Raw genomic sequence first — 27,847 nt, 5'->3', positions numbered from 1 at the left:
CTTTGGCCTCTGCCGGCAGGGATGAAGCCGGTGATTCACTGAGGGGCAATCTCAAGAGCACAGAACGGGGTGTTTTGGGACACTCAGCCCCTCCAAGGTGTGCACACCTTGTCTGCTGTGCCGGGGGCTGCCCTGTAGCAGAACCTACAAAGTTGTATCTCAGCCTCAGCAGCTGGGAAAAGGGCAGGGAAGTGACAGTGCGGATGAGATCCATTCCCGATGGCTGGGATGGCTCTGAGCACCTCACGGGACAGCAGGAATGGTGGCAGGAGGAGCTGGAGGGCAGAGCACAGGCTGAGAGCACTCAGAGGCCACAGCATCTTCCCTGGGCCGCTGTGCTGAGGCTGCTGAGCAAGGAGCAGCTGGGAAGGGGATAAACAGCCCTTCCTTCTCTCCATGTGCCTGATTCCAGGCAGGGAAGGGCTTTACAGAGAAGGGCAACAGCAGGTCTCTGGGAGGGAGTTTGGTGGGAGGCTGAGTGCTGTGCAGAGGGATGTGTCATGGCTCCTGCAGTAGCAAGATTCCCTCCTCACCCGTTGGGCATTGCCCTCCTGCTTGGGGGTCCCTGCAGCAGGATGGCCCTGGCTCCTCTGGGAACAGCCATTGCTCTGGTGGGTGCAGGAGGGTCTTTGGGAAGCAGCCAGCTTCCTACATCACAAAAAGTCTGGCTCCCACCAAATTTTTTGAAGGACAAAAACAGCAACTTGTGAGGAGTGACTGCTCTCAGCCTGGGCTCAGGGGGCCCAGGAGGGGTGTTTGGGCTCTCTAGCTGATAAATGTTGTGGATTCATCTCAGGATGATGCCAATGTGAAGTACTGATCAGAATCCCACACCTGGCTGTGCTGCCTGCTCAGAGTGAACTTGGGCAGCTGATGCTGTCAGCTCTCACCTCGCCTCGGGGGAATGAGCCAGGATGTGGGAGTTGAGCTGGAATAGCCCCTGCTCTGACAAGGCACAAATTTTGGACCTGCAAGAAGCACAGCAGGAAGGAGATGTGGGGCTGGAACTGCAGGAATAGGTAAGGTATGGGAGGATGTGTGGTGGAAGGAGATAAAACTCTCCATCCTGGTCCTTGGGCAGTGCTGGCATACAGAGGGGACACAGACAATTCTGTCTCGTTTGCCTTGAGGATGTTTGAGAGAGACAACGTTTAATGAAGTGTCAGTGCAAGGGGGCTGATGACAGTGCTGCAGCTCCCAGCTGAGTCTGTGACAGGGAGTCACTGCTGAAGGCACCGTGGCTGTCACGTGCTGGAGCAGCTGGAAAGCCACTGGGTCACGGAGGGGAACCTCATCCATGTCCTGAACAAAGCCCACCTGGCCTCCTCCTCCCTCACTCCCAGCTGACACAGGCCAAGGGATGATGGTATTGCACAGCAACTTAGACAACTGCCAGGAAAAACCTCTCCCCCCAGGGGATGATGTGGGGCGATGCTGGTGATTAAATTAATGCAGTTTGCCTTCCCTGCGATACATAATTTCTGTCATATACCCTCATTTCTGGTGCACTGTGGGGTGCTCTGATCCATCCTGATCACAGAGGATGGATCCAGACACTGTTGTCACCTTCCATCATTTTCCCAGCTGCCAAGGCTCAGACATATATTGTACATATACAAAAAAATTTAAAATGCAAATACCTACATATATCTTTTTTCGTTTAGCCAAGTTTCACCTTCCCTTCAGATATATCAAGATATATATTCTATGCATATAACATATATAGCATACAACATATATTTTCTATACAATTACTACACACATTTATATAATATGCATATTATATGTGATATGTACTCTACATATTATGTTATATATTTAATATTTTACATGTGCCATGTATTTTCTCGATAAAAGTGTATATTATTTATATAATAATATACGCCTTAATAGATTTAATTTATTATAAATGTTATATATAAGCACACACTGAGTGCATGGAAAGGTCAGCCCAGCGCTCTGCCAGAGGAGGAGCTGAACTTTCCTTGTTTAACTAAGCCACCGAATGCGTGTACCCGTGAGGATTCCAGAGCGGACAGCGGAGCGCCGGGCACGGAGCGTTCCCTCGGGAGAAAGGCGCGGCAGCCGCGGCCCGGGCGGATCCTCCCGGCGCCTCCGCCTCAGAGCGGGGCCAGAGCGCCGCCGCCGCCGCCGCGCTTCCGTTTCCCCCGCCGCCATCTTCGGCACGGGCACTTCGGCCACCGCCGACACCCCGCGCCCCTCACCGCCGGGCAGGAGCGGAGACGGCCACGCTGCGAGCCGCTCTGGGGCAGCGGGAAGCGTACTTATCCTCTGAGGGGTGACGTTTCTGCCGCCGTCCCGCCGAGGTACAGGCGCGGTTCGGGCGGGCGCTGAGGGGACGCCGACACGGGGGAGGGTGGCGGCGGTGCCCTCACCTAAGATGGCGGCGGGGGCGGGCTCGTCCCGCCGAGAAGATGGCGGCGGAGGGAGCGGCGCTCTGGCCGGGTGGCAGAACTCGCTGCGCTGGGTGAGGGGAACGGCGTGGGACAGTCCGCCCCAAAGACCTCCCCCTTTCACAGGGACTCCCTGTCCCGCCACGGAGACCTCGGTTCAGCCCTGCTGCATCATAGAGAACTCCCCCAGCTTTTCTCCCTCAGCTCACCCGCACCTCCTCCAGCCAAGCGAGCCGCTCTCCGCCTTGCTGCCGCCCCTCATTTTGGGGTCCTCTCTCCCCTGCTGCATGAGGGGCCGCTGTGTGGGCGTGGGGTGGGGTTCCCCGTTGCCTGTCTACCCCTCTACTCCCTAGGGTAGCTGCTACTCCATTTTATTTGAATAATCGTAATTTCCACCTTCCCTTTCATACTCTGCCGTAGGCATGGACCGGCAAATCCATAGGTAGCGGAAGGGTCCCCACCCTCCTCTTTGCCCTCCTCCTCCCCACCCCTTAAGGGGCGGTGATCCCGGCGGAGAGGAAAGAAAAGGATGCCACGGAAGCTGTTGTTGCCTTATAAATCTGTTTTTTCTCACTTTCGAGCTCCGCGGGGGTCGCATGACTCTTTGGCGATGAACGCGGCCAGAAGTGGCTACCGGGTCTTCTCGGCCAACTCCACCGCAGCCTCCACCGAGCTGGCGAAGAAGATCACGGAGTAAGTTGCCTTCTCTTTCAAGTTTCTTTCTCCCCCATCGCTCCCCGGCGCAGGCAGGAGCCCTCCCAAGCGGCTGGAGAAGCTTCTGGCATTCCCCCACTTTCCCAAGGCGTCTCCTGCGAACACCTTTGTGGAGATTTTGCACTGGGAATCTTCACCAGCTCTGCCTGCCCCAGCGATGGGAATGGACCCGCCGCTTTCTCCCTTGGACGCCCATTTCACTGCTGGAAAGGCTGGGCTACAGCAAAAGCTGTTACTTCTGGGGAGAAAGGAGGTGAAACTTGCCTGGACAAACCTCAGAAAAGCGGTTTTAGCAGTTTTGGGAGATGCTCAAAACTTTCTCTGGCTCCTGACCTTGTTTTCCCAAAAGCTTCGGTGCCTGGGGCGAGGGGAGTGTCCATGAGCGCTTCGGCACAGCACCTTGCACTGACCAGAGTGGGTTTGGGAGAGCTGGGCAGCCTGTGCTGTTTGGTATAGGGTAAAAGTCTGCCTCGTTTTCTTCAGCCCATCAATTTAGGCAGAGTTTGACCTTGTCTTGTCCCGGATGGATGCGCTGGGTCCTGCTGAGCGAAGGGTGTGACAGCTGCCCCCAAAATGAGGCTCTTGGTGCACCGAGCTCTGAGTTTCCCCCAGCACTTGAACTTCGGGGTTGAGTGTGTTTGGTTCAAATTGGGGCAGTCCCATATGAAGGGACTATTCTGAGGAGGACATCTGTGTATCAGGCTGTCATCTTAGAACAGGATCCGGATTTTCTTTATGTTGTTTCTCAGCTACAGTTTATAGGCAGCTGATCCCAAAATCGAGGGGTCTCAGTGCTTGTTTGCCTGCTGCAGCTGACAGCCCCTCAGTTATCCTTGCTAGGCATCTGCTGTCCCATTCCCATCTCCAAGGGTGTGCTTAAACTGGAAGTAGGACTTAAGTAGAGGTGTGCTGCCACCTTAAACTGCAAGCACACTTTGTTTGTCCTGCTCACTTAATAAACAGTGTTCAATCCTTAGCACAGATTATCTCCACGGAGCTGACTTGGCTGTTTGGCTGGGAGGTGTGTTGGATAATAGTGATGGACTTCTTTAAGTGTGAGGCTAGGAGGAAAATCCTTGTGTTTGGTAGTGGAAAGCCTTTTTTTTTTCTTTTTTTTGGCTTATGTGTTCTTGCTATATTTGGTCAGTTCTGTTCCACTTTCCCTTCACTGAACTCTGAAACTGATGTATCTCTCTATAAAAAAGTAAGTTTTGCTGCAGCAGATGGGACAGAGTTTTACAGGGCTTGTCCTATTGCATCAACACAGCACAACAGAATTCCCCTGGGGACTAGTTCTGAGTTCTCAGGACTGGAGGAGCAAACGGGCAATGCTTCTTCCTTGCTCTTTGTCTTAAAAATAACTCTCTTCTTTTTAAAGATGAAATGAGAAGAGACACAGAGAGGCTTCCCCAGGCTATGGCGCTGGCTGGGATGATGTGCTGATGTTATCCCAAGGATGCTCTGGGGGGGAAAGAAGCAGGATCTGGGTCCAGAATGACCTCCTGGCTCCCTCCTTGATCTCTCACCAAGTAAATTTCTAATAGGGGCAATATGGGGTTTTTCCCTTGGCTCTGCCATCAGTGGGATGTTGGATACTCTGGTGGTGGCATGAGCCCTGTGACACCCAGCTGCTGCTTAACTGAGACTTAAGGACATTTGCCTTTGTTGTGGGTGCAAAATCTGGATCTGTTCACAGTACAGATTTGCCCACAGTAAAAAAATTAAAGGTATTTTTGGCATCTAGTGCAGTGGTTTTGCACTGCCTTCCCTTAGGAGCTTAAGGGCTGTTTCAACTGATCTGTAACACATCCCTTGTTCTTTCAGATTGCAAAAGATGCGTGGCTGCTGCCTTTCCCCCGTCTCACATCCCAGCCTGTTCTTTGCTGGGGAGGTCAGTTGCACCTTTAAATAGAGTTGGAGCAATCTTACAAGGGTGAGTCTGTCCTCTAATATTGTGCGTTCTTTTTAAAGTTTTTTTATGACCTTGAGTAAAAGTAGTAAAAGAACTTTAAAACAACACTCAATATTAGGAGGGCCTCTTGAGATGCCTGTCCATCTGGGCTCTGTTCTTTAGCTGTAGGTATGAGCTTAACATCTCTACTTGAGTAGTTCTGACTTACTCTTTTTAAAATCTCAAGCCTGGAAAGGAGCAGTGTGATGCTGAGCAGCTTTCAGACACCTGATTTATCTCCTTGCTTTTTTTACTGCAAAACGTCCAGAGCTACTTTTGTTTCAGGCTCTGAGCATCATGTTCTGGCACAGTTCTGATCTTCATGATTCCTCTTGAGCATTCTCTAGTTATGGGACAGTGACTAATGGTCAGTCTTACTTTCACTTTAGGTTTTCAGAGCTTTAGTTGATAGTAGTGACTGCCAGGGAGAGGAGATTACGAGGACCTTGTGAAACTTGAAATAATTATGATGTTCTTAGATTCAGCGCCACTGCAACATAAATAAACCCACGTATTTACTTTTCTCTTATAAATTGAGAATGATGATTATTATGTTTTGAATTCTTTCCATGATGGAAAGAAAACTCTTGCTTTAATTAGGACACTTGGCACCTGATTACCAGCTGCATTTTCAGGGGAGAAAGATAATTTCTGTGACCAGTGCTGGTCCCTAATAGGCCTGTGTGCTGCTGGGGAGAGGGAGATCTAGGGAGTCTTTCTGATCTTTAATCCAACAGATGCATTCAGATCTCACTGTAACTGCAGTGCTTGGCTCAGCAGGTACAAATATTACATTCTACTCACTGCTTATGTGTTTGGCTTGGAGGGGGTTGGTGATTGAATCTTGCTAATGCCTCCCCAGTGCTCCTGCAGCTCTGTGATGTGGGATGTGATACTGCCTCACTGCCAACTGTGGATGTGAGTATTCCAGAGATTCACTCAGTTCGCAGCGTGGAAAATGCTGATGATCTGAAGATAAAGCATTGCCATGAGCCTAAACAACATTGATTTAGAAAAACAGGGGGATTTGTGACCTCTGGCTGCAGGGAGCTGGGTCACAATGCCAAACCCAGGGTGGTGGTTTCTGTGGGTGGGAGGTGAGCCCTGCTTTGGATGAAGACAGTACATTCAGGGGACTTGCAGCAGCCTGCCTCAGCTGAAGGAGGATTTTTGGTAGGAAATGTTTTCTTTAGGTCATCTTGCCAGTACATGAGAGGGTGGCAGAGTGGAGTCAGAGCATCTCTGTGCAGTTTAGGTAGAGCACAGAATGTGGCTGAGCAGGCTGGGCTCATGTGGAGCTTTCTGTGCAGGCCAGCACAGCTTTAGGGGAAGTTCCTTTACCAGGGGTGGGCTGGTAGGAATAGAGGAAGATCTGCCTGGTATTTGCTGGTAGTTGGGCTGCATGGCTTTGGTGTGGCTGAAACAAGTGATTCCAGTGGTAGATGAGCAGTAGGGACTTTTCTTCAAATATCCAGTCGTGCTGGGTGGATGGAGAGAGGCAAAGGAGAGCTCAGATACTTTTAAGGATATCTAAACAGATTGTATCCAGGAAGCTGCCATTCCCTTTCCCTTTCCTGGCTCTCCTTGTACTGGGGGATTAGGAAGTGCACTGCAGAGCTGCCATTGTGCTGGCTGGAGCATGACTGATCTTTATTTAAAGATTTGCCAAAGTTTGAAAAGCAATTCAGAGTCAGGCTGTGGCTTGATTTGGTCACAGTCAGGCACAGCACAGACCCTCTGTCCTCTGCTCCAGCTTCTGAGTCTGCACTGGTTCCTGGAGTCCATAGATGTGGGGAGAGTAGGGAGTTTGCAGAGCTGACACCAGGGAAAGTATTTATCATGAAGAGGTTATTGCCAAAATAAGATACTGTAATTAAGAGCTTTGTGTGCAGATTTCTCTTCAAATTGAATGTGTGTGCTGTGAACTGGCCAGAAGTTCCCTGTGGATGTAACCTGACAAATGTCTTGGATTCTGGTCACAGAGGAGGAGAAGAAAACACAGCCTGGGCTGAGGGCACTTCTCAGTGGCACTGAAACAGGCTCTGATAGCACAAAATACTGTGAGTACATTTGCCCCTTGAAATTTGATTCAGCTGAATGTTGAGTCTCTTTGGCTGCCCTTTGTCTTGAGAGCCTGGTACTGTGGTTTTTGACAGTCTTCAGTGGAGCATTTTAAAATACAGTCTGATAGAGCCTCACAGTGTTTCCTAAAATACTGCAGTGTGTCACTTCCTCATGAATCTATAGGTGAGTCCTGAGCTGTTTGCATTTAGATGTGAATTTGAAAAAGGTTTTATAAACACTTTTGTATTCACAGCTTAATATCCTCTTGGCATGTTTTGAGACTGCAGAAAGTTAGATCATCCCTCCTGGGCAGTGTTTACAGAGATTCCAGATCAATAGGAATTTTTACTGGCCAATTGCTCTGAGTAGGGCTTTTAAAGCCACAAAGAGGGTTTTTTTCTCTTAGATGCTATCATGTCTCAGAGGAGTTGGATTAGTGATGGAGCTGGTGTGAGGATAGCAGCTCATTTTGCTTGGAGATGTGATTTATCTGCAGGACCTGAAGTGTTATTTTTCCCAGAAGCAGCTTTATCTCTGCTGGCTGTGTGGTCTGGGTTACCTGCAGTGGCACCTTCTCTGTCCTGGGGTAGGTCTGCCTGTGTCTGCAGATGAGTGATCAGTAACTGTGGTAGTCCAGGTTCATGTGATTATGCTTTTAGTCCTGGAGCTGGATGAAAACAGTTCTTGCTGTCAGTTCAATTCCTCTATCTCCTAAAGCTACAACCAGTTGGGAGCTTTGGGATGGAGATTTTGAGAGAAAAGAGTTTGGATGGAAAAGAAAACAGGAGAGAGGTAATAGGAAGGGGAAATTTATCTTTGAACTCTGGCTGCTGCCAGGCTGTGTGGTCAATAAGGCTGTGCCCTGCCCTTGACTTCCATGCAAATATCCCTTTTGATAAAAGTCCTCTGGAATTTGGTGCTTTACAGCAGGAGTTGTACCAACAGTCCCCTCTTTATTGTCCTTGAGTCAGCCAAGATTTATCAGACTCTCTCTCTGGCTGATATCTTGTCTAACCAAAGCCTCCAGGAAGGGCCTTGGTGCAAGGTGTCCCCCTGGGGTGCACATACCTCAGCTGCTGTGGGGGAGCTGCCTGTGGATCCTGCTGTGCCTGTGGCTCCTGGGACTCTGGAGCGCTGCAGGCAGGGCTGATCTGGGACTTTCATGGGCAGTTTTATCTCTTATCCACTGCTCTTGTTTACTTGCAGTCAATAGTTGGAACAGAGCCGGGATTTACTGTCTGACCAGAGCCGCTCATTTCTCTAAGTTGGCATCTCTGTCCTCTCTTCTGCTGCTCCCTGCACCCAGGTTAGACAACTGAGCTGTTTTAGTGCCCCAAGCCAAGCTGTTTTAGTGTCCCTCTTGCTGTGAGGGAACAAACTTGCACTTGAGATTTCTTGTTCCAGCAGCACACAAACTGCATTGCTGCTGTATGCTGAGTAGGAGACCATTTGGTCTGGTTTCTGCTGGCCACATCATGAAGTTGGAAAAGACCTTGAAGACTGAGCACAGCTGTTAACCCAGCTCTGCCAAAGCCACCACTAAACCATATCCCCATGTGCCACATCTACATGTCTTTTAAATCCCTCCAAGGATGGTGACTCCACCACTTCTCTGGGCAATGTGTTCCAAGGCTTGACAAACCTTTCAGGGAAGAAATGTTTCCTAACATCTAATCTAAACCTCCCCTAGTACAACATGAGAACATTTCCCCTTGAGCACCACAAATATGGCTTTCTTTGCCACCACTTAGCACTGAAAGTGCCACCTTCCAAGGGATGTTTTGCTGAGATGAGTCTGACTGGACTGCTTTTGAATCTTTCTTTCCTGCCATGAGATTCAGCGCTGACTTAGCACTTGCACAGTCTCTCCAATGGTTTTTTTTTCCCCCCAGTGCTGAGGGAGGATTGTGCTGTCTGCAGTGAAGTAAGGGCGCACATGCCTCCAAGGGGAACTTGCAAGACTTGCTATGCAGTTGTGGAGGAACAAGTGTGAGTCATTAAACATTTCCCACCACACACTGCTCTGGGGTGGGTGGATGTGTGTGTATGTTTCTGAGCTTGTTTGGACTTGGCTGCCTTAGCAGTGACTAGGACTAAGCTTGGTGGTTGCAAATCCCAGACTATCCTCATCAGGACAGCAAGATCCCACCTGCAAAACTCACCTCTGGTGTCGGTCTGTCCCTGAGGTGCCCAGGGTTGCTTTTACTTGACCAGCTGCCAGCTCTTTTTTCAAGATACTGAAGGTACTGAGGATGCTTTTGCATTGCAGCTGCAAGTTTTAACCCAGCTGGGCTGAAAGGAGCCCAGTTAGAGATTTGTGAGACTTGTCTGGCCTGGGCTGCAGGGTGATGCTGCAATTGGTACCCGAGCAGGGCTGGTGACAGTCTGGCACGTCCAGCTCTCGAGGTGACAGTTTAGTCACCAAGCCCAGCCATTGCAAAACGTGCTGCCAGACACTCAGTGGGGAGGGTGTTTGTGCCAGAGACGTGCTTAGGAGCCAGCTAAGCAAACACATCCCATGGCATCCGAGTGTCTGTTATCTCAGCTGTCCCAGGCACACTCTCCAGGCCAGCTTCTAGCTGGGACCTCCAGCTTTGGCTCACAGCTGAGCCCTGCAGTTGCTGATGGGACAGAAGCATGCCAGGGTCAGGCTGTGTTGCTCTTTCACTTCTGAAAGCACAGATCTTTGTGCCAACTGAAGTGCAAGGCCGAGTTAGAGTGTAAGGATAAGGTAAGGTAAGTGGAGTGAGACCAGCTGCTGGAGGCTGTAGACCAGAAAGAAAACCAGGAAGATACGGACTCTTCTATTTAGGTTTAGTCCTGATCTGCAGAATTTTGGCACATATCCAAGTAAATACAGTACAAGTGCAGACAAGAAACTGCTGCCATAATCAGCGTGGTGAACAAAGGTATATTTCATAAAGGCATAAACTTTCCTAATGCATTGTGTGGCCATGGCCACAGAGCAGATCCTGGGAGAGGAGGGAATTGTCCTGGCTCCATCTCATGTGGCCCAGGCATCTCACTGGTGCAGGGTCTCACATCTGAGGCTCTGGGTTAAAGCACAAATGCCTTTAAGTACTTACTAATGGATTTCTTGTCAATACAGTTAAATACTGAAGTGTCACCTGAGGGAAAAGTCTGCGTTTTGGAGCCTTTTAAAATGCTCTTCAAAGTGAGTCTTTGTTCTGTAAGGAAGAAATTAAAAAGAGAAGGAGGATGACTAATCTTTGTTGTGATGAGTGTTGTAGATCTGTTACTTGAGAAAAGGAAGGAGTAATTTGGAAAAATAAAAAAGTTAAAATCTCATTAATCATTTGAGTTATTTCAGAAGGAAAGTTCAAGGAGAAAAAAAGGAAAAGAGGTGGGAGTAAAAAAGATGTGACTCAGGTGCCGTTAATTGAGTTGGAGTAAATCATTCAACTCTAGCTGCATGTCAAACCTGCCCAAGGGGGCATTGGGATGTCCTTTGCCATCAGGAGTCACAGCCTGTGGTCAGTGACACAGGCCTTGGGTACAGCAGTGACCTGCTGCAGAGTGGTGTGTGCCAGGGCCCTCTCAGGGACATCAGAAGGAAGGAGACCCCCAGAGAAGGGGATGATGTAGCTCTGCAGCCTGGCTGGCTCACTCAGCTCCCTCCTGGGCAGTGCTGTGTTTTGGTGGTGTGTAACGTGGTCCAGTCCCTGCTTTGCAGCACAGACTGCTGCATTCCTCCATTTCTAACATCCTTTCTTTCTTTGCAGGCGTCTCGGTGCTGAGCTGGGGAAATCTGTGGTGTACCAGGAAACCAATGGAGGTGAGAGAAATCTCTACTGTTTGCAACTATTTTGAGGTGATCTTAGAAATGCTGGCTAACTCCATTGGCCAGACCTGCCTAAGAAGTGCAGTGATTCAGCTGTGCTGTTACTGCTGCTCCTGGCAGTGCTAAACCTCCATGTCTGACCTTGGACAAGGCAATTAAACGTGTTCCTTGTTTTCCCTGGTTATCTTGTTTGTTTGCTTACCTGCAAACTCTCCTCTGGAGTCTTGCCTCAGCTTTTAGCTGCTGCCAAATCTTTTATGCTCCTATGCTGAGCAAAACATCTCCAGGTTTAAAATTAATGCCCTGCTTTTTCAATGTCTGCTTTGTGAACCTTTAAATTATTGCTTTATTTCTGCCCTTCTCTGCCACACAGAATTTACAGCTGTCCTTGCTTTTAAAAGGGCAAATTCGTTGCTGTGCTGGGGAAAATGACTCTCAGAGGTTGCTTTTGTTTTTAAGGAGGTTAACACTCTGCAAGTGTCCATTTTCAGATGCTGGGCTAAAACACAAGGATATTGACCAGCAGAGTTCTGTGGCCAAGAGTGATTTAGTGGTTCAAGACCTCTGCTACCTTGTTTGCAAGAGAGATTAGGACCAAAGAGCTGCTACAGATTAGAGGAAGGGATGGAGGATTTGGGTAGTGCTGCTGCTGCTGTTGTAGCCCGAATGGGCCTCGCAGTGGGAGAGCTGCTGTGGTTTGGTTGGGCTGGCTGGTGCATTCCTGCCCAGGAGAGCTCACTGCCCTTTGGGGTTGATTTTAAATCAGGTTGCTTGCTGTGAGGTCTGAAGTCGTTTTTCATTGCTGCACAGCAAATCAGTCTGCTCTCAGCAGAGTCCTGTAGGGTCACTGCCAGGGCAAGGCAATTAGACTTGGAATTCCATAGCTGAGGAGCTGTTTCTCTCCTTTTCCTTACCCCTGTCCTCTGGGTTATGACTGTGTGGGAAACGAGTGGCTAAGGCAGGCACCTTGGGAAACCGGGAGTCATTACCTTGGCTTTGCAGAGCTGCTTGGGACTCAGCTTCTGCATTTGAGTCAGGGACCATAGGATTGGTGCTCAGCAGAGACCCAGACTTCCAGCCTGTGTCAGTTAAAATGTCTTGACCTTGATAGTGAAACTGGGGAGTTCTTGCTCTGAACTCAGTGCTGCTGGTGTTGCCTTGAGCTCTCCAGCCAGCATGGAGCTGATCCCATGGTAAGCTGTGAAAGAGCAAAGTGCAGAAAGTGCTGAGTTACCTTCTTGGAAGTAGTGAAGGTTGTTCTGCCTCGGGTGGTTAATTGCTCACTAATGAATGTGTTGTTGACAGCTCTCAGCACTCCGTGGAAGCGTGAAAAAGATTTCTCATTGAGAGTTGGGAAATCGTCTTCTAAATTTTAAAATTCTAAATTCTAAAATTCTAAATTCTGTAAAAAAACAGATATTCAGTCTGCTTTTGCTTTGTAAATACAGCTAACTCGCTGGTATGTCATGCCAGCTCTACACAGGCTCAGTTTTTGGAAAATTCACTTGGCTCATCTGTATATGTGCATGCACAAAGGGCAGAGGAGCAAATCCTCATCTGCCCTGACCAGGGGTCAAGGTTGCTGCTATGACATGCTGTGTTGTCACTGTCAACCTGATGTTTGGAAAAAAAACCTGACTCTGCTTTCCATCCTTTTCAGAAACAAGAGTTGAAATAAAAGAGTCTGTCCGTGGACAGGATATCTTCATCATACAGACAATCCCCAGGTGAGGCACTTGTGGTTCAGTTTTGCACCTGGGATGGGCTTTGATGGATCAGCAGATGGTTCAGTGGTTTGCTGGCTGTAAACCAGCACAATAACCAGTGGGACTCATGCAGTGTTGTCATTGCTCTGACTTAGATTTAAGGCCTCACGTAGTGTTAAGCTGTTAACATTCCCAGGGGATTGAGTGAACACTGAGATGCTTCCCATCAAATAGCTGGAGTGTGTCACTTGAGGCAGGAGCAGGAGTGACTGATGGTTTGCACTGAAACATCCCTGGTCTGTGTGTTGGTGGCCTTTCAGGCTCAGCTGTTGGGTGATTTCTGACTGGCATTCCTATCCCAGGGTGGGTGATTTCCCCTGTCTCCCAGCCACCAAGCAACACAGCCAGCATCAAACAGCAGCTGCTGCTTTCATTGCAGGCTGGATTACTCTTCCCCTTTTGCTGTAGTAATGTGAAACTGAGCTCAGGTGGAGGCCCATAGCCTCCCTCCTGTACTTCTACAGTTATTGATGATGGTGGGCCTTTTTGGGTTTTATTTTGGGCTGTTCTAGGCTTGAAGTAAGAGAAGTGCCACAAGTAAACAGGGAGCTAGAAAACCATCTGTAAACCCAGGAACCTTGCTGGCTCAGGGAGAGTAATGGGACAGCACTAGGATGATGATAGGAAGGGAGCCTACAAATAAATGGTAACTGCAAATTGATCTACTGTGGGTAGGGGAGGTGCTGTTTTCAGAGATGAGGTATTGATATTAACAAAACAAGGATATTCCTGTTCTGATAGCTTTTTCCAGGTTACCGAATTCTGCTCAGATTTTGGAGATCACAAGAAGTAGTAAGTTAGCAGAGCTCAATTGTAGCTCAAAAATAGCAGGGAGAAGAATTGCCTGGACACAGGATATTTCCTTGCTTGCCAAAGAAATAGAGCCCACTGAGAATTCAAGTTCATTTCCTCTGTGAAATGCTTGGCCTGTTGTAAAGAAATCAGTAGGACTACTAGACCAGCTTACTCGCTTCTGGAATTCCTCTTGCAGGCAGAAGCATTTTCCTGGGGCTCATCTCTCTCCAGAGACATGCCCCAAGTGTTTCCTCCCTCAGGGAGCAACTAAATCTCTGCAAGATGAAAATCTCCTGCTGTAGGATTATGTTTCGGGTGAATGGTGTCGTTCTGTTGTCCCTTGTGAAGGAGTTCTCTTGAAATAACTTGTAACTGAGCACTGTGTAAACATGAAACAAATCAAGTGGTCAGAGAGAGCTAACTCGGAGCGTTAGGGACAGGAAGGGTTTTGGGAGGGCAAGACCTCCCCTTTGGTTTTGACTTGTTGATCCCCTTGTTCTTCCATTAACTGAATTCCTTGTTTTGGGCCAAGAAATGGATCTTTTTTAGCCGGAATGTTCAAGCCCTCCAGGTGAGGAGCCAGTGTTGTGCAGCCAAATCATCTTTCATTCCTAAACTGCAGCTGTGCCTTGCTGCATTGCTAGAGAGGACAGGTTCAAGGACATCTCAGTTTTGCAGTGGGTTTCAGGGAGCTGTTCAGGAGAGTCAAAACAACAACTGTGTGGAATAATTTAGGACTAGGACTTCTACAGTCAGTAGTGGTTTGAAAAGAAAATGTTAGGACTTGTTAGTAGAGAGAGAAACAATCTTGTTCTGCTGCAGTGTGAATTCAGTTTGCATCTTAAATGCACAGAGAGGACAGGATACAGGCTCTCTGTCATAAAAGCTGTAACACAAACAAAAAAAAGGTGACAAGGACAGTTACCATCCAAGACTGGTGCGTGACTAGCATTTGCGTGAGGGAAAATCAAATAGCTGATGTTTAGGTGGTAGAAAAACAAAGGAGTTGGTGATTTTGTGATACCCTAAAGGCAGAAGGAGCCTTTTAGTGCCCAGTGTTGGTGCTGATTGTTGCAAAGTCTATGGACAGTGTCACATAAGGCGTTTGCTCCAGAGCAGGGGTATCCAGGGATGGCCCCCACAGAGATAAGGAGCAGCAGGGGAGGCTCTGGGGTGGTAAGGTCGGTGTGGGGGATAGCTGAGCTGTCTCTGAGTGTCCTGGTAATGAGCTGCCAGCCCCTGTGTGAGGTCTTGGCTCAGCCCTCCCAGCAGTAACTAACTGAGGACGGCTTCAAGGCCAGAGATGGGGAGGGCAGCAAGGAGCCTGGGATGCTCTCTTGGGTACCTGTTTTGGAGATGCTGGGGCTGGGATTCCTCCACCAATGTCATTTTTCTCCAGCTGGTGCCCTTGGTTGGGGTCTGTGCCCCTTGCAGAGGAGCAGATCAGTGATGGCTCACCATGAAGCCATCTCAGCCCTCCCACCCTGGGCTCTGCTGGAAGGACAGACACATCCCCTGTGCCTAGTCCCTGTGCCAGCTGCTCTGCCGGAGCTTCCCCAAGCCCAGCTTGGGATCCTGCTTGCATACTGGGAGAAGTACCCTCCTTGAATAACTTCTCCAGCAGTATGGCTACTGGTGTCCTGCATCAGCACCAGAACTGCTGGTGCCTTTTGAAGTCGCAGTCTTGTTCTCTATCTGCTTTCCAAGTGAATATGCATGTACTTTCAAAGAGTAAGTTGAAAAATAATGATGAAAAAGACTAAGTTTCTCAGATGAACTTTAAATAGGCTTTAGTTTGACCACTTTGGTTTTATATGACACTGATAGTAGCATCTTTTTCTTCTCTCACAGCCCCACTGGCACAGCTAAATCACCAAAGGGAAGAAACAGTTCTTTGTTTGCGCGTTGTCATGTGTGGCAGGGGGCTGTGTTTTATGTAATTCTTGGCTGGGTGCTCCAGAGCCAACAAAGCTTTCTTGTGTGTAAATGGCATTGTGTGCACGGACTGGCAGGGCCAGCAGGACAGCAGAGACCCAGAGCTCACAAAAGAAGAGGCACAAGTGGAGGTTAATTTCCAGAGGAAGGGAGAGCAGTGAGGAAATGGAAATGGTCAGAGGTTTGTCATGGGTCATGTCTCTGGAGAAGCTGTCTCTAGTGGCTGTCTCAGAGCCTGAGCAATGTCTGGGTAATGTCCAGAAAGCTCTGCAGAGCTTAGGCTGCTCTGTTTACTCCTCTGCTACTGTGTGGAGAGATGGCCCAGTCAGCCCCTGCCCTGTCACCATGGGCTGCACAGCTGAGCCACTCCAGCACTGCCCTCCTGCCCATCCTCCTGGGGATGGATGTGGTGTGTCCCTGAGAGCTCTCCCTGATGGAAACCCCCAGGCACAGGGGGTCTGTGTTTCCAGGGGTGCCTGTCCTGCCATCTGAAGCACGTGCTCTTCTGTTCCCAAAAGTTCTTGTGTCAGTCTGTGGTGATGCAGACAGTGTCTTTTGGTGTTGGTCTTAAGAACTAAAGGGGAACTAAGGGCTTAGCTTTTTTCCCTATCCCAAAATTAATTAAAATGCTAAATAATACACTCCTACTGGGGCACTCCAGTCCTTGTGGGGGAGCAAACTGTAAATGGGATATTCCAGTCTCATGACCAGTGACAGGACTCAAGGAAACAGAACGAAGCTGAGTCAGAGGAGGTTCAGGTTGATATCAAGAAAAGGTTTTTCACCCAGAGGGTGGTCAAGCACTGAAGCAGGCTCTCCAGGGAAGTGGTCACAGCACCAAACCTGTCTGAGTTCAAGGTGCACTTGGGCAACACTCTCAGGGTCAAAATGGGATTGTTGAGGTGTCCTGTGCAGGTCCAGGAATTGTTCTCGTGATCCTAATGGAGCCCTTCAAACTCAGCATATTCCATGATTCCTCTGCCTATGTTACTTTTTTGTTGGGTTGTTTTTTTCTTTCAAGAAACAGTCCTTTAGCATTTTCTGTGCTGTTGTTCCTTCCACCTCTAAATACACTAGAGTGTGGAGATGCTGACCTCCACCAAAGTGCTATGTCTGGAGTTTGTACTGCTCCAATTGCAGTATTTTCTTAAGGCAGGAAAAATAACCTGCCTTATACTGTTAAAGAGGGAAATACCCTAAGAAATACAATGTGGATGAAGATGTGTTGGCTGCATGTGTGCTGCTTCTTTAAGAGAACATTTTATTTCAAATTGCACTGTATCAAGTGACATTTGTTCCCAACTAAATTCTATACAAAGCCTTTTTTTGTCAGAAGATGGAGGGAAATCATCATACACCTTATGTTGGAATATTAAATCAAATTCCAGTCCACAGCTCTTGAGTGCTAGTGTTGTGTCCTGTATGTTTAAGAGTTGATTGTAATTTGTTGTGGCATGGTGGAAGGAGCTGTATGGCTGCAGTCTGGGTCTGGCATACATTAGCCTGAGATGGAGCATTATTTGTGTGGAATTTTGGAGAGGGGTGGTCTGGGTATAAATGGAAAAGGAGTTGCATTGGAAAAACACCTGCTAATATTTGGAATTGTGTTCAAACCTCCTAGAGATGTGAACACTGCTGTCATGGAGCTGCTGATCATGGCCTATGCATTGAAGACTTCCTGTGCCAGGAACATCATTGGGGTCATCCCCTACTTCCCCTACAGCAAACAGAGCAAAATGAGGAAGAGGGGCTCCATAGTCTGCAAGCTGCTGGCTTCAATGCTTGCCAAGGCAGGTGAGTGTCCCAGGGAGCAGCAGCATGGCAGGTTTGGTGCTGCTGGGCCTCCCAGAGGTCATCTGTCCTTCCATTCTCCTGTTTGATGTGGGGATGTGTTGCTGAGATCTTGAGCCACACTGGAGGAGTTAATTTTCTTCAGCTTTCTTGTGTTTCTTTGTAACTTGCACCTGGGGAAATGGCCTACAAATGTTATAGTGAAATACAGTGTCAGCCCAGTGCTGTGGCATCACATGCCTATTCCTCATTATGTCTGTAGAACTTTCTGTGTTAATCTGTTTATGATTATTTTATTACGTGGCATAATAGTTTGAGTAATAGCTAAAACAGCCTGGAGAATGGAGGTGTTGAAGGAGCTCCAGCCACCTGGGAATATTTTCAATAAATTGTTGTCTCTTTTCCCCCTTAGGTTTAACACACATTATCACTATGGACCTTCATCAAAAGGAAATCCAAGGCTTCTTCAGCTTTCCAGTGGACAACCTGAGAGCGTCCCCTTTCTTGCTTCAGTATATACAAGAAGAAGTGAGGTTACTCTAGTTCTCTGTATATCAACTTGTCTGAATTCATTTTAATGTGATGGCAGCACTGGGCCTCTGCTTAAGTAGAGGTGGTGGTGTCAGTCTAGGTCAATCCTGTTAATGAATTCTTTCTCAGGGGGTACTTATTGCATGTTTCATGGAAAGATGTTACACTTCTCTCATTGGATAGAAACTGAACTGCAGCTTGAGCAGGAGAGGAGCTTGCTCTCTGTGGAGTTAGTGTCGTTTGAGAGATGCTACTTGTGCTCCTCTAATCACCCCTGATATCCTGTTAAACTGCTTCCCCCCTCCCTTTGTGCTGTGCTGGATTTCTGACTGCTCTGAATTATTGAGAGACTTTGTCTTGGGCTGAGTGTAGGAGTGCTGAGCACAGCAGGGCTGGGAGCAGGGCACGGAGGTTTTATTCTCCACGTGCAAAAGGTGATGATCTGTTCCCACATGGTGAGAGCAAGGATTCCCCATATGGGGAGGGTTAAACATAGTGAACATTCCTGCCTTTGCAGAATACACAAATACTGGTGTTGGGAGCAAGTGCAGTTGCCTCTCTAGTTTCTTGTCATGGAATGAAAATTTGGTTCTGGGGAGGAGGATGGGTGAAATCATTCAGCTATATATCAAGCCAGTTACTTCCTAGCAAGAAGGTCTTTTTTAAATTAATTAACTTTTTATCACATCTAGATTCCAGATTACAGAAATGCAGTTATTGTAGCCAAATCTCCTGGTGCTGCTAAAAGGTAAATGGATGCTTTGCTAGCTGGTTAAAAGTTAATTGGAAAATACCTGAGCTGGTGGGAAATATACCAGGGAAAGTTTGGGAGGGTGGCAGATGGATTGACAATCTGGTCGTAATTCCTTTGTGGCTGGAAATGGGATAGATGTGGTGCAGATAGGCAGCTGAACTTTGTATTCCCACCCCCATGGGAGTAAACTCTGGTGGTCTCACTGCAATTGTTCACCTGGGGTCAGACTTGCTGCCAGAGTTTCAGCAGTGCCTGACCATCTCAGAAAGCATTTCACATGTGGAGGAACACAGGAGACCCTGTGGTGGAGCCAAGGGGTAGAGTGGGCTTTGGGATATTAATGAGGAATGAAGAGTCACTTCCAGTGAGGTTTCCTGCAGAGGAACAGCCACAGAGGTGCAGCCTTTGCTTGCTGTTGGTCTGGGAGAGACTTGCTGTAGTGGGCTGTGAAGCTGCATCAGCCCAGCATCTTCCTGAGAGGCTGTTTTTGTCTTGCAGGGCTCAGTCCTACGCCGAGAGGCTGCGGCTGGGGCTGGCAGTGATCCATGGGGAGGCTCAGTGCACAGAGCAGGACATGGATGACGGGCGTCACTCCCCTCCGATGCTCAAAAATGCAACTGTGCATCCTGGCCTGGAGCTGCCATGTAAGATCAAGCTTCTGTGCTTACCTTTGAGGGGAAAAAAAGGAAAGTTTGGTGGGAAGTTTCTGTTGGTTTATCTGTGTGAGTCTAACCAACCTAAAGGCAGACCAGTGGAATTTTTTTCATGGAAATATTGATATAAGTGAGTTGTGGGAGAATCACGGGAAGGGTTTTGTTTAATTCTTTGTGGCCATGCAGAGCCATCAGTATTTTCTCCTTGGCTGTGCCTGCTGCATAGTGTTACACTGACAAGCCTCTGATAAAGGTGGTGCTTTTACAGTGTTCAGTAATAGAATTCATTGAGCTGATATAAAAAGGGAGATGTAAAGGTGTAAGTAATGAGATAATAACCACTGAGACAAGCTGTTGGCTCCTTTGGGGAGGGGAGGCTCTTTGTCTTCCCTTCTCTGCAGCCATTGTTACTGGAAATTTTCTTCACTTTGACACCCAGGTGATCATAGTCCAATGTCTGTTTTGACATGGTTCTGATATTTATGTGGCTGGGGTGAATAGGTTCTCCAAGAGCATTGTTGACCTGCTTCCTGAGCTCTTGCCATTGATTTGGGAGCAGAGAGCAAAAGAAAAAGAGGAAACTTGTATTCTGGGAAATGCCTTCCTCAGGATTGCTTGTATTCCTGCAGCAGTCAAATAACAACAGCACAATCAAAATCCAGCTCTCTTTTGGGAGGATTTAGCTTTCTAGGCAGATGGTGGTAGGACAGAAATTGGAGCAGGAAGGTGCCTGAGAAGTGCCCGTGGGAAAGGCTGTATGCTGCTCTGTGTGGCAACACCAGCAGTGGTTTGGGCTACTGATAATCATCTAATCTTTGGAAATTCAGGGAGAACATCCAACCAGTTTATGGGCAGCTTGTGGAGGAGAGGCAAGTAAGACTGCAGGCATTTTACGTCACCCCAGTTGTCTCACTGGAATGCAATCAGTTAAACAGTGCTTTTGTTGCTGGTGAAACTCCTCTTGGGCCTTGGGGGGCAGGTGGGGTTTGGCAATGAGGTTTGGGACTTTATTTTTCTCCTTCTGACTAGGGATTTTTTTTTTTTTCATGCCTGTCCAAGAAAGCAGGAATTTGCATGGTTATTCTTCACTATCTCCTTCCCCTCCTATTCTGAAGGCTGCTGTCCTCCAGCATATCAGTAGCTGACATTTGTCTGCTACAGAGGAATTGATGTGATTGTATTTTTATTTCCAGCCATGTCACTTCAAAGAAGCTCAACTGTGGAAGGTTGTGCTGCTGGAGAGCCCTGTAAATGGTTGCTCATACAGAAATGTGCCCTTGTCTAGTTTAGTTACAAATCCAATGGAAAACTGTTTTCAGTCCTCAGCTATCCAAACACGAACTAATTTGCTGTGTATCACCACTTTCTTATTTATCTTCTGCTGCACAACTCGGCACTTGACCAATGACCTTACATGCCAGCGTCCCTAAGGCACAGTGTAAAACAGTCAAGCTGTGGCTTGGCAGCTCTCTGTCATGGGATGGATTGTAGGGCAAAATTGTCCAAAACTCTGAGTAGAAGTTGCTTTTCTCTGCTGTTTTCTAACCTGAGAGATACCCGGTTTTAAGTGATCAGGGTTCTGGAGATGCCGAATTCTGAGGTTATCCCTGTCTAAAAGCAGTCTGTGCATTCTAGTTGTGTCAGTCTCTGCCAGACAGAGGTGAAAGTGCAGCTAGGATGGCAATGCTGCAAGTGTCTGTGTTGACCCTCTCTGCTGTGCCTTGTTTCTTGTCTAATTCAGTCATTTGAAAAGTATCTTCACACCTCAAATGTCACATAATTCCAAACCCTCGTTCAGCTCTCCCTTCCTGGTGAAGAAAGCTGTGAGGACAGAGTGTAGCAGGGTTCAGCAGTGCGCTTGGTTGTGAAAGGTCAGACACGTGCTGCTGCTCAGAACTTGATGTTCCTGACACCAAAACTGTCCCCAAACCCTCCGACTGTCAAAACAGAAGCGTTCTGTGAGTTAGCCTGGCTCAGCAACCAAAACTGGGCCTGGCAGAGAGAAGGTTGGGGCCGTTCCTGGGGAGCAACTGAGACTTCTTATGGAGCATCCCACTCTGGGCTAGAACCAGATCAGTGTGGAGCATCCCAGACTTGGCAATTGAAGCTCCAGGCAGTTGTGTTAGAGCCAGGAGAGGTGAAACCTGTGTCTAGGAGCAGCCCCAGAGCAGCCCCAGAGCCCCACCGGGAAGGCTCGTGCTTTGTGCCATTCTCCATGGGCTTCCCCGGGAATTGGCCAGGCTCCTGCGTCCTGGCATGCACCTTCTCCCCCTGTTCTAGCAGGGATCATGTGCCTCTAATTAATGAGTGCTAGGCAGTGTAATGGCTTATTTATTGTCCTGCGAGTGTGGCCTGATGTGATGTTGTGATTCGTAGGGAGCCACAACAGAAAAATGCCAGAGGTGCTTCTAATTGCACTTAAAATGCTGCGCTTGAGTGGCAGCAAGAGCCCACATCACTGCAGCCCCTGAAATCAGAGCCGTGGAGACAGGATGTCACTCCAAGGTTATTCCCTTTGATTGTGTGCTTTTGTGTCTCAGAGCTTGCAGCTGGCTCGGGGCTGTGCCTTAACAAATGCATGAGGACTCTTTGCATGTTTCCTCGAGAAAAAGAGTGGAGCACCATCTGTTAAATCGTTTCAGTGGCTGTGGAATTCAGTACTTTACACAGAGATAATGGTCTGCTTGATTCCCGGAGTCCAGCAAACTGCACAAAGGGAGTTTGAAGGAAAAACTGGAGTGACCATAGGTCTGTTCCTACTTCCCTACCCCCATCTTGTCTGTGTTTAGGCTGGGCACAGGGATGTTTTCGGTCCTTCCAAGGTTATCTCTACACAAAACAGTTCATTCTTGAGCAGCCTTTTGCTCCCAGGCTCTGTTGTAAATGCAGCATTATATTTCTTGGTGATTGTCACTTTAATTCGCACTGTCAGCTCCAAGCAGAATTTATTTTAGTGTTTCTTAACCCGTTTTTGACCACTTAATTAAAGCAAGATGTTTACACACCTGGGAATGTTCTTTTTTTAGTGCCAGTGATCCTGCCTTTAACATACGGTACTTTGGTGTATATTGTGTACATCTGAATGAAAGTGTTCTTTGATATTCTTGTTTTATAACATATGGTGGTTGGTCTAGTTTTTTCTCTTTTATTTTTCCCCCTCAGAAGCTACAGATACCACAAGCATCTTTTCTTCCTCTCCAGAAAATGTCAGCAACTCTTTAACCCAAACTTGTACATGATCCAAGAGGTTACACCAGGCAAAAGTACCACCATGGCTTATTTCTGTTACCCTCTTATGTCTACAAACATAGAGGGTTTGTGTCTGGGAGGAAAATGTTCTTGATTATCTGAATCATTTTTCAAGGCACCTCCTCCTAGCAGTTCTGACTTGCACATCTTGATATGTCCAAAGATTTTGAAGAAGAAGCTGGCTGCACTAACCCTTGTGTAGACTCTCATCACCTTGGAGCAGTTAAGATTTGATGTGGTTGTGGGTAGATCTTTGGCTTGCAATTTTTTTTTTCTTTTTTTTGCAGAGAATATTGAACAAGGAAAAGGGAGAACATCTCTTTAAGATCCGGGTAGGTCGACACGTTGCCTACCATTCTTTAAAAATAAACCAAAATGGAAATACAGCTTTTAAAAAACAGACAGAGATGCAAAGCACTGCTAATGTTGCTGGTTGCCATGTTAGCCTTTAAGCATAGCAAGGAATGTGTCTGCTTCTTTCATGGAGTAGAAGGGTACTGATTTGCTGAAAGTCCGTATCTCTGTGAGTAAAATAGTGCTGAATTTCAGCTCCCCAGGCCTGTTCACCATTTATGTAGAAAAGTTTCCCCTGACCTGGCTGTTGTAAACAGAGATGGCACTCATCAGTGGATACACAGGGAGGCTGGGATGGCAGCCAGGTGGAATCCTTTTGATACTTCACTGCTCCCACCAGGAGCTCTTTTCTGCCCAGACTAGATAGTAAACTCATAACTAATCTAAGCAGGTCAGTAGTGCCTGTAACTGAAATTTATGATCTGCTTATATCTTGTGGTGCTTAATCTTCATTTATTACAAATAATCTTCCTTCTCATAAGAATATTTTTCCTTCAGGATTTAGACATGATTTTGCATTTGATAGGAGACTCAGAAATAACCATGCAAGGGAGGCTGAGGAATCTGTGCCATGAAGAGCTGTTGATTAACTCTTCAGCCCAAGGTAGCAGTGAGTTTAACTGCAAAACCTGGCAATGAGTGATGGGACTTTGGGCAAAACAGAATTACACCTTTTATACAGTTTTGGTAGGTTTATGGAAATTCAGCCTGTGGAGTAGGTCATGGATGTGAAGAGCAGCTCTACACAAGAATCTTCGAAGTTGTGGTCCTTATAATTGCTTTCATCATATCTCTCAGTGTGACTCATTCACCCACCTGTGCTTGCACTCTAAGCATTCCCAGGCACTGATGAGATATGGGAGTAGTACTGGATCATCCTGCTGTGCAGGATGGGGAGTTTAATGTAAGACTTTTTTGATGAGGAGAGCGAGAACAATATTCAGACAGGCTTTTTGGTGGGCAATGGCTTGTGTTCTGCTGCTCAGGTATTACATTGAAGTGGATCATCCTAAAAGAGAAAACCCTTGCTGTGTCTGAAATCCTTGAGGCACTTGAGAAGCCTCTACAGCCAGAATCCTGCCAAGACCTGAGCTTACAAAACAGGGGGCACCAAATGCCTTGGTAGGACACCTTGCACTCACTATGGAGAGTACAGAATAGGGGTGTGGGGTGTGGAGGTGGGCCAGGTAAGTGTTACAAAATGCTGAAGGTGCCTCTTGGCTTCAGTGGTTAGATCAGCCCAGGTTGTCACCTGTTGACACGTGTCTGCCCACCACAGTGTTCTTTCCATGCTGGAAGTTTTTGTACCAGCACCCCATGACAAGTGAGAGGTTTGGCAGATGGACACCAAGTCCCTGGCCTGTACTGGAGGTTGGTTGCTGTTTGATGTAAATCTGAAGGCTGTGTTACATCTGGACACTCTCAGTGCATCTTAGTTCAGATATCTGGTATTTTTATGATGCTACTGGAATTTCATCAGGATGTGGCTTTGCATGAATCCTGTCAGTGCAAAAGTAGTGTCAGGAGGGAATGGAACCTTATTTCCCAGTACATCTCTTCACTGTGTGCCAGGTAGCACAGCTTGTCAGTGTATCCTTTGATCCAATTGCTGCTTGCACTGACCTTGTTGAACTGAGTTTCAGCTGGATTTTACCCTACTCTTTCCATTAATCCACTTAAAATATAATCAGCAAATTTGCTTCTGCAAACTTCCTTAAGCTTTCTTTGCCTGAGCAGGTGGTATTAAGGTTCTTACACCCTCTCAAAGACCCCTCTGTGTTTGGTGATGGGAGAAAGCAAATGAGCTGCAGTGCAAGTCTCTGATCCTACAGATGATTTACTGAGTCCAAGAGGTGAAAATTGCACCTTGTAAAGCACCTGCCCTTTAAAAGGTGCTACTTGGAAAAGCCCATTTGTTGTTCCCAGTTATGGAATGGACCCTTTTTCAAGTCCTGTGCTGGAGCACAGAGCAGGTCACTTATATTGTCCATAAACCAGGTGCTGATTTATAACTCTTTGCACAGGGGTCTATTAGAGTTGGAATTGCTTTCTGTTTCTGAGGTCAGTACAAAATTCCCACAGAAACAGAATTTCCTCTTTATGCAGCAGTACTGTTTATTTGAGGAGAAGAAGGATGGTTAATGAGGGCTTCTTACTTAGGTGGGTGTCAGGATCGTGTAAAGCGCATCTGTGTCTGCACCAATGTAAGATGTTTAATGATTCAGCCTCTTGTGTGGTGGAACTGTTGGGGTTTGACTCAAACTTGACTCACCTGGACTCTTTTTTTCCCTCTTTCTGTAGTGATGATGGCCAAGGAGAAACCGCCAATAACTGTGGTTGGAGATGTTGGAGGAAGAATTGCCATCATTGTGGTATGAGTGTGAGGGGAACAGGTTGGGGGGGCTTCCTCACAGCATCTTTGCTTCAGCTGTTCTATCCCTGGGGGTTGAAGGGATGGCTGGGATAGAGTGGGAACATGTTTTTTAGACACTCTTTTCTCCAGTAGTTCTGGTGACTTTAGCTATTTCAACTTTCTGTTGTAAATCTTTTGCACTTCAGCTGTTTAAGTCCTAAAATCTCCTTGCTGCCTTGATCCTAAGTGTCAGATGTCTGCAAGTAATGAATGAATCCAGGGCACACAGAGAAAACTCCTGAAGTGTTAAAAAACCCCAAACAAACCAAAAACTTGCCAAGCCTCTCTTACTTGCTATGCCATGCTGCAGTGTAAGTAATCAGCATGCAGCTCCTACCCCATGAAAAAATACATCTTGCTGACGATAAACTGCAAGTGCATGTGCAGGGACTGATTTGTTTCCAAGACACAACATTTGTTCTCCACACTAGCAAAAGGGTCATTAAACCAGGGAAATAGCATTCACAGATTAGTCATGCACATGGCTGTCCTCATCAGCAGCTGAAGTAGACAGGGATTCTATTTTTCGTCTGTGTGCATGGCCAAAGCTGCAGTACCCTGCAAGATCCACTCCTGCCCTGCAGGCTCTTTAAACTTCTGGTTTTGGTGTTGTTTCTGTTTCTGCTCAGGATGACATCATCGATGATGTAGAAAGCTTTGTAGCTGCTGCAGAGATCCTGAAAGAGCGTGGAGCCTACAAGATTTTTGTGATGGCTACTCATGGGCTCCTGTCAGCAGATGCTCCCCGTCTCATAGAGGAATCCTCCATTGATGAGGTGAGTCTGCTCTCTGCTCTCCAGACTGCACCAAACCTCACAAATTGATGTCCTTCCTATGGCACGTAGCTCATGTCTGGAATTACTCATCTAATCAGGTGCTCTCAGTTAGCTGTTTCTTCAGTGGAACAACAGAAAAAAAAGAAGTGTGTGTGTGATTAATACTTGCTCAGATCAGATCTGCTTCTCTGAGTGTGTTTTTTCCCTAATGCAAATATTAGTCATCCCTGCCTGGACACTTCCCTCCCTGCAGCTGGGGCTGTGTGGCTGCCATCTCACTGTGCAGCCCCTCTCCCCCAGCTGGTCAGGGGCTGCTGGTACATGAAGAGGACAGGATTTCAAACCTTAGTAGTAGATCTTGTGATCTGAATGGACCCATCAGCCTATTGGAGAGCGCTGGTTATGTTGGCCCCCTCAACAGACTGTTACAGAGGGGAGAGCATTTATTTTAATCTTTTTTCCTGATACGCAAGGATTTCTCCCCCTGAACTGTGAAACAGCAGTACACATCCCTCCTGGAGTCAGTCCAGGGGGGCTGCTCAGGGAGAGTGAATGTACCAGCAGCACAACTTCCTTTCCTTTCTTGTCCTCCGTAGGTGGTGGTGACCAACACTGTTCCTCACGAGGTGCAGAAGCTGCAGTGCCCCAAGATAAAGACTGTGGATATCAGTTTGATCCTGTCGGAAGCCATCCGGCGGATCCACAACGGCGAGTCCATGGCCTATCTCTTCCGCAACATCACTGTCGATGATTAGAGCTGAGCCTGCCCCATCCTGGATTCCACAAGACAAGGAAATCTGCATGGAAAGGCAATACCATTAAACATAGGCATAACACAACTGTTTATTTTTGTAGGAGCGTTGAGGTTTTCAGGGTCTTGAGCCATGAGATCTAATAGAAAAAAAATCAACCTGACCAGCACTTTACAAGTGAATAGAAGGGGCCACTGGCAGTGGGGGGGGATTACACCTTAATTAAGAGAGATGGAGAAATGAGGTGGTGTTGAATTTTTAAGTTCCTTTAATGATTTTTTTTTAGTGTGTTATCTCTTGCCTTGTGGAGTGGAAAGAAAAGCTAAACAGAAGTAGCTGTCAGCTTGTGAGAAGGGAACAGAGACTGTTCATTGCTGGGCAATGAGAGCAGCCTTTAGTGTTGTTTCTGCCTATATCTTGCCCCAGAACACGGAAGGGAATGTTCAGGCTGTGCTGGTGGCAGAGCTGAGCCAACAGCAGCTCCGTGCCAGCTCAGTGGCCTCTCCTCTCCTGCACAGCAGAGCAGGGACTTTCATCAAAACTAAGTTAGCGGAACATCCTGAAAGGACAGCTTAGGGCAACCCATTGGCAGGGCTGCTCCCATCCCGGGGTCAGGGAGCTGGGAACAGGCTCACGTGTGTGTCCCAGCAGAGCAGGAAATGCTAGTTAATGTGTTGGCCTTTTCATTTTGTGTGCTTTGGATCGTTATTGCTCTTCAGTGATGAGTCACGTGAGGGTCTTGGTCCTCACTGGAACACTTGTCTGCACTGCAAAACCAGGCTCGATTTTTGGAGTTGCCTGGGGCTGGGTTTGTGGCAGAGTTTTATGGGGAAGGGAAGTTGGAACAATATCTGCTTCTAATGCAGCTGTGCTCTCCAAAACACTAACACTGAACCTGCAATAAAAAGTGTAAGATTTTTCAGCTTTGGTGCTTCCTGTGAATCCTGTGCCCTCTGAAGAGCTGCTGTGTCTATTCAGTGGGGCTGTTGCTGTGACAAGGCTCACTTGGCAGCTTGCAGCCTTCTTCCATGGGGGAGTAGGACTGGCTTCTTTCTTGACTGACATTAATTTTTGGGTGGAGGGGACACTTAAGGAAGCAGCACAAAATGCATGTGGAGGGCTTTGTCTCCAGC

General features: G+C 47.5%; 1 protein-coding gene across 13 annotated transcripts; it reads left to right on the top strand.

Moving 5' to 3' along the window:
* The first annotated feature begins 719 nt into the window (after positions 1-719).
* PRPSAP1 (phosphoribosyl pyrophosphate synthetase associated protein 1) lies at positions 720-27,636 on the top strand. Of its 13 annotated transcripts, none has more exons than XM_066332046.1 (13): positions 2,973-3,107; positions 4,507-4,657; positions 4,953-5,061; positions 9,036-9,132; positions 10,887-10,939; positions 12,606-12,672; positions 17,063-17,235; positions 17,645-17,760; positions 18,456-18,511; positions 19,016-19,161; positions 25,075-25,145; positions 25,816-25,962; positions 26,559-27,636. In XM_066332046.1, exons 4-13 carry the CDS (start codon positions 9,080-9,082, stop codon positions 26,715-26,717), a joined length of 1,041 nt encoding a protein of 346 aa, XP_066188143.1. In that variant the 5' UTR covers positions 2,973-3,107; positions 4,507-4,657; positions 4,953-5,061; positions 9,036-9,079; the 3' UTR covers positions 26,718-27,636. The 13 variants fall into 13 exon arrangements, with proteins under 13 accessions (XP_066188140.1, XP_066188148.1, XP_066188141.1 ...); XM_066332048.1 differs by lacking the exon at positions 9,036-9,132 and adding an exon at positions 5,942-5,997; XM_066332047.1 differs by lacking the exon at positions 4,507-4,657 and having other exon boundaries at positions 2,975-3,107.
* Positions 27,637-27,847: the final 211 nt, after the last annotated feature.

The sequence above is a fragment of the Sylvia atricapilla genome, chromosome 18 (assembly GCF_009819655.1).
Source record: "Sylvia atricapilla isolate bSylAtr1 chromosome 18, bSylAtr1.pri, whole genome shotgun sequence".
NCBI classification, from domain to species: domain Eukaryota; kingdom Metazoa; phylum Chordata; class Aves; order Passeriformes; family Sylviidae; genus Sylvia; species Sylvia atricapilla.
Note: the sequence above shows the minus strand (reverse complement) of the source record. Positions and strands in the feature narration are given on the sequence as shown.